This window comes from Arabidopsis lyrata (genome assembly GCF_000004255.2).
Source record: "Arabidopsis lyrata subsp. lyrata unplaced genomic scaffold ARALYscaffold_1, whole genome shotgun sequence".
NCBI classification, from domain to species: Eukaryota; Viridiplantae; Streptophyta; class Magnoliopsida; order Brassicales; family Brassicaceae; genus Arabidopsis; species Arabidopsis lyrata.
The window spans coordinates 6,213,826-6,222,111 of NW_003302555.1; the positions used below are offsets into that span (position 1 = coordinate 6,213,826).

At 34.5% G+C, this 8,286-nt stretch overlaps 2 protein-coding genes across 4 annotated transcripts; both read right to left on the minus strand.

Annotated features, from left to right (window-relative positions):
* Positions 1 to 1,304: 1,304 nt before the first annotated feature.
* LOC9326134 lies at positions 1,305 to 3,157 on the minus strand. Of its 3 annotated transcripts, none has more exons than XR_002329597.1 (7): positions 3,033 to 3,157; positions 2,851 to 2,942; positions 2,386 to 2,767; positions 2,160 to 2,280; positions 2,015 to 2,068; positions 1,777 to 1,895; positions 1,305 to 1,672 (listed from the first exon to the last, which is right to left on the minus strand). XR_002329597.1 is itself a non-coding variant. In XM_021014234.1 (6 exons), the coding sequence occupies exons 4-6, from the start codon at positions 2,030 to 2,032 to the stop codon at positions 1,498 to 1,500; spliced, it is 312 nt and encodes a 103-aa protein (XP_020869893.1). In that variant the 5' UTR covers positions 2,033 to 2,068; positions 2,160 to 2,280; positions 2,386 to 2,942; positions 3,033 to 3,150; the 3' UTR covers positions 1,305 to 1,497. The 3 variants fall into 3 exon arrangements, 1 of the variants encoding a protein (XP_020869893.1); XR_002329596.1 differs by having other exon boundaries at positions 2,386 to 2,482; positions 2,582 to 2,942; XM_021014234.1 differs by having other exon boundaries at positions 2,386 to 2,942; positions 3,033 to 3,150.
* A 223-nt stretch (positions 3,158 to 3,380) lies between these two features.
* LOC9328885 (65-kDa microtubule-associated protein 7) lies at positions 3,381 to 6,785 on the minus strand. Its single transcript, XM_021014226.1, has 11 exons — positions 6,373 to 6,785; positions 5,911 to 6,114; positions 5,549 to 5,818; positions 5,232 to 5,447; positions 4,989 to 5,144; positions 4,740 to 4,899; positions 4,484 to 4,635; positions 4,322 to 4,409; positions 4,178 to 4,251; positions 4,029 to 4,103; positions 3,381 to 3,940 (listed from the first exon to the last, which is right to left on the minus strand). The coding sequence occupies exons 1-11, from the start codon at positions 6,448 to 6,450 to the stop codon at positions 3,605 to 3,607; spliced, it is 1,809 nt and encodes a 602-aa protein (XP_020869885.1). The 5' UTR covers positions 6,451 to 6,785; the 3' UTR covers positions 3,381 to 3,604.
* Between the last annotated feature and the right edge of the window lie 1,501 nt (positions 6,786 to 8,286).

An 8,286-nucleotide genomic window follows, 5' to 3' on the forward strand; every position in this document is an offset into this window, starting at 1 on the left:
TGGATCATTTATTAGGGAAATGTTGAAATGATTAATTGAATTAAATTAATTTAGAGAAATTTGAGTTTGATGATGTTTTTATTGGTAAAAAAAAATTTAAAACAATTTTATTTGATGGAATTAGTAAAATGAGAATGAAGAATGATCTTAAATTTTTGACTTTGAACTATTTGACTTTTCTCTATTGTAAACGTACACTATTTGATTTTTAAATATAGAGAGATATTTAGAATTTATGTATTGGATTTGTATGTTAATTATAATTTTTTATATGATATAATGTTTATATATTAATTTTTATATACGCTTCTAACACGTATCCACTTTCTATAATTTCTATAAAAATCGCTTCTACGTTTCGAAATGCTTCGTTTCCGCGTACCCGCTTCCGATTCCATGCAACTAGCTCTTTATGATTCTTCTTTTTACGTCGGTGGGATTTGAGTTTTGACAAGACAACTAGCTGACGATTTATTTATGGTCATTACTGTTCGCCAATCAGAATATACGAAAATAATATTGAAGTGGTTGAATAGTAGTACTAAATTATTATGGCAAGGATGTTAAAATGACAAAAAAAAAAAAAAAAAAAAAAAATTGATAAAACATATCTAATTTAAAACTATTGTAATTAATTAAGGAAAATACATTTTTCACGTAATGAAAAGACAATTAGTTATGGAAATAACACAACATTCTATTTTTCGAATGATTTCGAGATTTGTCACTTAAAATTATAATGACATCATGAAAGTCAATAAAAGCTGTTATGCTTTTTTTTTGTAGAAAATAATCATTTTCAAAACAAATGATTACTTTCTGCTTTTCTATAAAGTCGTAAAACAATATACTTAAAGTTACATCCCAATAAAATTGTGAATATATAATAGATGCATATACTCTCCATATCGTAACTTGATAAGAAAAGGATAAATACCAAAGCAGCATCACACGAAAATGCAACTAGTTGACTGAAAATAAATAAAATCTACAGAAGATGAACTTCTCTCTACTCATATATGGGCCACAAAGGGATGGATATATGTTTTTGTTGGCATTTCAAGCCTAATAAAAACTTCTTTGAGAAAGCTCATAAGATCCATTCTTTGTGACACTTATATATGTCCAGTTTTATTTAGATATTCCATAATGTTACAAGAATAATTTCAGACAGAATCCTACACTAATATTTTAAACATATAGAAAAATCGGATTATTGTTTGTCACCTATTGATTTAGAAAATGATTAGAATTTAGGACCAGGTTAACCCAAACTTGAGACGGTCTTGCCCGGCTCGATCTGATCCAAGCTACTAATGTTTGACGTAATAAAAATGTAGAAAAAGTTTCACCAAACATAACCAAACAATTGTAGACATGATTAGATTTAAATACACGTTAAGATTTGCCTAAACATAAATTAGAAGTGTCTCGCGAAATCAATTCGTTGCCTAATTCTTCTCCCTGAGTGAGAGACGTTAGCCAGAGTCCTAGAAATCACTGATGTGTATCTTCGCTGTCTGAGTTATCATTCTCTGATCTGTTGTTGTTACCTAAGTCCTTTTTCTTCCACACGAATGGTAACAAAACCTTTCTTACAAAATCCACACCGTACACGACGGCCACAGCCACAGCAACAGTTCCGAAGATCTTGGAGTAGAAAATGTAAAACCTGCAAAACATAACACAACATTCAACGTCTCTCAACAAGATATGATTCATCACCTCACCTCCCAAAATAAAAATAACACAACAGAAACATGAGTCTGTCCTTACTCTGAATTTGACTTCATGTTTCCAACCATTTTATCAAAGGAGTTCTCTCCACAGAACACCATTAAAGACTGTTCTTTGGATTTTTGAATCATGAGATTACCAGCTTTGTCTCTAACAGCCTATACAACAGTACAACAGAAGAAGGAAATGTAACTGAACCGCTAAAACGCCACTCTTACAGGATCCACATTTCCTGCATAAAGAAGAAGTAAAAAGGAACACATGGGGCTTCCTTTACCTCACCAACAACAGTCATGGAGGTACCAATATTAAGAGCCTGCCCATAGAGCACCTAGAAAAAAACATCACATTGTTGGTTTCAACACAAGGAATTAAAGGTGTTCTAGGGAACAAAGCAGAGAAGGAGAAAATAAAGAAAGAACCTAAGAGCCTTCTTCTTTCGAAGAATTCACCAAGTGACTTTTCTCCATACACTTTTAGAGTTTTATCAAATCCTAGAGCATCTTGAGCTCTCACTACATTCACCCGACCCGTACTGTCTTCCTAATTGTATGAGACGGAGAGAGAGAGAGAGACAACAAATCAAGAAGCCAGGCTTAAGTTATGGGAGGAGGGGGGGCAAGAAATAGCAAATGAATTGTATCTTACCAGATACCAAGGAGCCTCCTTTCGTTGTAAGAGAAATTACAGACTTGTTGTTTATCAAACCACCATCTTCCAACTTGGTCTCATAACCCACTTGGACCTGAAAACAGTATATGTGTTATGAGTTATGACAGACACCACCAAACCAGAGAATTTGAAGCACACATGATGCCAACTTTACTAAAAAAAACAATCTTACCGTATCCTCAAAAACAACACCCAAAGGACCATCATCTCTTTAAGCAAATCATCTGAAAACAAAATAAAATACAAGGACTGGTTCCCATTTGTAATCTGAAACCAAAACAGAATGAAAAATGTTCTATTTACCTAACTTTTTTTAAAGTCGATAACACGGGTAATACTGTTAAAATGTTCAAATTTCCTGCACCATCGCAAAAGAAAACATATTTTGATTGATTGATAAAAACATTCAAATATGCAAAAGAATTAGGAATGACACTAAACCCTTTAATTCTATGGCCCCAGAGATGACATGCTGTGGCAGTGGCACCACATGAAACACATAGAGCAAATCCTCCAACCATCTTAAATTTTTGCTAGTTCAGAACAAAAAGCAACTATTTTTACAACAACAACAACAACAACAACAACAGTGGATTACAAAACAAAGGAAACCAGAGACGTACTGTCAAAGATTCGGAACCCAGGAGAAAGATCAACGCCAACAGGGATCAATTGCTTAAACCCTAGTCTCTCTCAAACTCCCGAGCAAAATAAAAGTGTCTCTTTTTTGGCAGCAGCGACCAAATAACGAAAACGTGTTTCGCGAAATCAATTTCGTGTTAATCCGGTTTAAACGATTTCGATTTGAACCAAACCGAATCATATTTTAGTTCGGTTTAATTGTGTTAGACGGTTATACCCAAAAACACGAAAACCTAAACCGAACAGAACCAAAAAGAAAAACCGATAGGAGAGGAAGTGTAATCTGTATAATAATATACACACATCCACAGCAATTAAACAACACACCAAAGAGAATTTTGAAGCTACTATATAATAAGAACATAACATCCATTTTCTACTCTTCTATTACTCTAAAGTCAGTCACAAGTCAACTCAAAGTCACACACATACGACCACTACTTGTACTTGATCTGTATCAGTAACTCTTCCTTTTGATTACATTCATCTAACTCCCAACTCCTACTACATCTCCACTTCTTGTGATTGAACCAACTGCGCTGCCTAATGAGACTTAGTTATATAACGGTGAATCTGGTTCAGAGCCGTAAACCGAAGTGTACGTAGAGACAGAGTCTTCCTTTGGTACGGCCACATAGTTCAAAGGAGCTGTTGAGAGTCTCCTTACTTCCTTGAAATATCCGTTTTGGCGATGGCTCGAGTAAGATCTTGGGGTCATAATGTCGGTATTTGTTGCTCCAGCTGAGTTTCTGCGAGGCGTAGGAGGCACAGATGCATCCCCATTGTATCCGTTGGGCTTTTTTACACTGTTGCTTCTTCTTGGACTCGGTTTTGATCCATAAATTGACTCCCTCCGCTTTACTAAGAGATCCTGCATCTTCTTTTGATCCTGCAGAGGAAATGAAAAAAATCGTATTAACAGGCAAGCGGTATTTACAAATCTCAAGGGTCATATTACAGAGAGTCTTTTGACAAACCCGGTATCGTTTCTTTTCCTCTTCCTGTTGTTTCCTTGTCAATTTATAATCTTCAAGTATGGATACCAATCGAACCTGGAGGAAACCAGTAACCATAATCAAAGGATAGGCCTTATGGCTGTGTTTACTATAAAGTTACTTTAACTTACACCATCATATAGAAATGATTTCCGTGTTTCGTCCTCCCATAGAAGCGTTTTCTTGATGAGATTGTCAACCATTGCTACAGAAAACAATAAACAATAAGCTAAAGATATCACAAGAATCTTTAGTGAAAACATACAAGAACGTACATGGGATCTTGTTTACTGTGATCCGGGCTCGTTCTGCATGCTTGAGGTTTACATGTCCACCTCTTCCAGCGCTATACCGGGTTTCATCCTGAAACCAAGGAAAGAATTTCTCAGTTACATCCTTCAACAAACCCATTTGCCAACTTTACAAGGATTATTTACCTGATTGTATTCTTCTAGCCAGTTTTCCTCTTCACAGGCAGATAACCAGCGGTCAATCCTATCGATTATTTCTTTCCGGCTATGTGCTTCTTCTTTGATTTTGTTTATATGCAATTCAATATTTGTAAGAAGCTCTGAAGGGTCCACTAATCCTGAAGAAACATGAGGAAATATTTCTTAAATACAAACGGGTTTCAGCAAGAAAATAAGCTACTCATATTTCTGAGAAAAAGATAAGCTTTATCACTTTTATTACCAGAATCAATCAAAGCAGTTGATTTTTCAAGAGATGTGCTTGTGTTAGCCTCAATGTGAGCCAATCTGCAAAGATTCTCTAACTCAGACCTTCTTTTCATCACAAGTTCCTTCATTCTGCTAGCTTTCAGCTTATTAAAAGAGTCTACTTCTGCAGACACCTAATGTAGAAGGGAAAACAAGAACTCAGAGATCCTGGAAAAGATTATTGGCAATAAAAATCAGGAAAAGAAACGGGATTTTTCGTAACCTGTTCAATTGTTTCAGTAGAAAGGATATTTGGCTCAGTGATATCAGATTCAGATGATCTTACAACATAACTGACTCTTGCAAATTTTGTTCTTTCTTCTTGAGATGTGTCCATTAGATTCCATAGCTCGAAAAGTGAACCTGCTACATCCTTTAACTGCACACCGAAAGGCGAAAACGCTAAGCCTTCAAAATGATAATCAGTTACAAACAGAAGAATAGCATTGCGGGCAAGTTTATCTACCTTTTGAAACCGGACTCTCTTTTCGGTTTTCAGCTTATCAATCATGTGTTGTAGACCATCCAATGTATCATCAGAAATGTTTGTAGACTGCTCATGGTCAGTCCTATGTAAGCTCGGATGAACCTCGCTAACAGTTTGACCAAAGTCGACTCCAAGAACACCGCATAGAGTGTGCACCTCATTCACATAATCCAAAACCTTGTTCAGACGATCCGACTGCAAAAAAAAAAACAAGAACAAATGAGTAAGCAAGCAGCTTAACTTAACAAAGTAAAATCTTGGTTCATCTTCTTATTGTATTCACAAAAATTCCTCACCTTCTCTTTCTGGAGCGAGCGGAGATGTGTTTGATACTCGTTAAGCTTCCGAAGAGTCAAGTCTTGTTCATCAAGAGCCAAAGAACCAAGCATCGCTTTGTTGAGTTGGTCACTGTATCCAGAGATTTCACCACTCATCTTCTCAATTTGCGCTTTTATATCCACAAATTGCTTCATTCTTTCATCTTTTAGCAATCTTAAGTCTTCAAGCATTGGCCTCACAGCAGCAAGTTTTTCTTTCAATGATTTTGAACCTTCCTTTGCTTTGATCTGTAACCATAAAACACACATTTTCAAAACAAAAAAGATGGAAACTTTCCTTTCATTACGAATATAAAGAAACCAAGTAGACTAGCTCATACCGGTGAGTGGATGTTTAACACTCCAAGAGCAGCCACTAAAGAAGCAATCTCAGCTTCAATTGATACCAATGATTGATGAAGCTGTGCCTTAGAGTTTGCAGCCTCATCCACTTTTCTCCTGTAAATTTCGAGACATTCCTTCTCCAATTCCATTAGCATCCGGTCTTTCTCAGCATCACTCTCACCAATATCAACCCATATTTTCTGCCCCATACCAAATAAAATTTTCCCATTAAACCATACATCAAAATCAGATATCTTACAGATACTTGTAGAAGAACAGTTCAAAAGAAGTCGAGGTACCAAAATTCACAGTGACCCTTAAACCTATAGTTGACGGGAAAAAAAGGAGAAGACTTTTATCTATAAAGAACAAAAAAACACAGACTTTGTCCTTAAAACACCATTATCAAGAAACCCTAAATTTCCAAGAAACAGAGAAGAAGAGGGTCAAAGAAAAACCTGAAGCTCTCGAAGCAGAGCATTACAAGTAGTGTTTGCACGGAAACAGAGACTCGTAGGGCTTTCAATCTCCAGCATTTTAACGAATTTTTTCCTCTCTCTCTCTCTCACTTACTAGCTCCAAAGTTAGAATCTTGAACTAGAGAAAAAAAGCTCAGCTTGTGGCAATGGCTGCTTAAGCTCTCAAAGAAACCACAAAAGATATAGAAGACTCACATAAACATATAACAGATCTAAAGCTTAACATAGCAAAAAGCTACTCATTACTTTCGCAGAGAGAAAACAATGGTTCAGCAAAGCATAGAATTCCGAGCAAAAGTTGCAAGAAAAGAGAGGGCTAAGTTGGAAAAAAAGAAGAATGTTGAAAGAAAAAGTTTAAATAAAACTGAGCTTCTTTTTGTCATATTACATTATTAAATCAAATTTATACTACATTAATGTTATTTATTATCTTGTTATTCTCTCTTTTTTTCTTTTCTTTTGTCGTCTACTTATCTTCTTATTCTCTAATAGAATAGTACTATAGTAGTAGTATTATTCACCAACAAAAAAGAGTATAGTAGATTAGTAGTAGTATTTATTCGTTTTCATGAAAATACGATCAAATAAAGTTAAAAAGAGTGACGGATTCTCGGCGGCGCGTACGTAACACGTCCCAACTAGAAGAAAGAGAATAAGGTTTGTCTTATTTGATGAGATGTATAAAAGTATTTCTAGAGTACCCTCACTTGTTTAGTATCGTATTTGTAAGTTGCATGAATACCCCATGGACCAACCAAAATATTTTAACTTAGTATTATGCATCAAATGATTTAAGTAGTTGGTTATTTTAATAAAGAAAACATTGTAATTTAAATTCTACTGTCGACGTTGCAATGAACCTTTAATCATGAGAATAAAGAGGTAAAATCACTTTGGAATAATGAAATATGCCAAAAATAATTTATGTTTGGTGAATGAAGCTAAAATTAATTAAAGATGTCTATTGTATAAGAAAAAATATGCCAAATTGGTCTAATCAAAAATTCAAAAACAAGGTAGTGGTGGTGGCCAATGTCACTCCACTCCACTAATTTCATTAAGAATAAGTTGAAAATCTTATTTATATAATTAATCAGCAAAAAAAGTTAGTATCATTATCCAAACTTTTCATTATTGCTTGCCACAACTACTAATCAACTATGCAATTATTATGACATTATATACTATTTAAATTCTGATTTTTATATAACTATGGTAATATCCCACACGAACTGACAGAAGAATTGCAGCCTTACTTTTGGGATTTTAGAAGAAGAAAGAAACTGGATAATCCCAAACATTGTGTTGGGTTGCTTGAATTATTAGCCGACAAGTTTAGTTCTAACCATTTCATACATAAATAAAGAAGTCAGATGCAGATTATACAGAGTTAATCTTTGTCATAAACTACGTAAACATAATGGAGTAGCTAGTCCTAGTCCTAGTCCTATATATATTATCTTATGTTTCCTGGTACTAGTTCTGGTGCGACTGTTAAAATCTAAACTGTCGTCTTTAGATTAATTAACATTATTTTTTCTCTATGAATGTACTAACAGAAAAAAAATTACTAAATTTTCATAGGATAAGCCATTCAAAATATCACTTATAGTGACTAATGAGTATTGACTAATATTATTTGAACTCACAACTCACATACATGTGTAAATGTTTTGCATTTTTTTATGATGGATTGCTAAAACACATATATAAGAAAAATGTATAGATTTACAAAATTTAAAGTCTCTAATTTATTTATTTTATTCTGAATTAGAATTACATAAGTTGAACTGAAGGGCGTGTGGTAGACCCTACATGTCCCGATGTCCGTGTACTCATTGCTACTTAAAGGAATTAAAGATGTAATGAGTCTACTGAAAAAGAGAGATTAGT

What these genes read in the sequence shown, in the direction of transcription:
- LOC9326134 (XM_021014234.1), bottom strand. An exon ending in AACATGAAGTCAAATTCAGA is followed by an intron (nt 1,673 to 1,776) that starts GTAAGGACAGAC and finishes TATGTTTTGCAG; the next exon opens with GTTTTACATTTTCTACTCCA.
- LOC9328885 (XM_021014226.1), bottom strand. Translation starts at nt 6,450, where the DNA reads ATGCTGGAGATTGAAAGCCCTACGAGTCTCTGTTTCCGTGCAAACACT. An exon ending in AATCATTTCTATATGATGGT is followed by an intron (nt 4,104 to 4,177) that starts GTAAGTTAAAGT and finishes GGTTTCCTCCAG; the next exon opens with GTTCGATTGGTATCCATACT. An exon ending in AGGAAAAGAAACGATACCGG is followed by an intron (nt 3,941 to 4,028) that starts GTTTGTCAAAAG and finishes TTTCCTCTGCAG; the next exon opens with GATCAAAAGAAGATGCAGGA.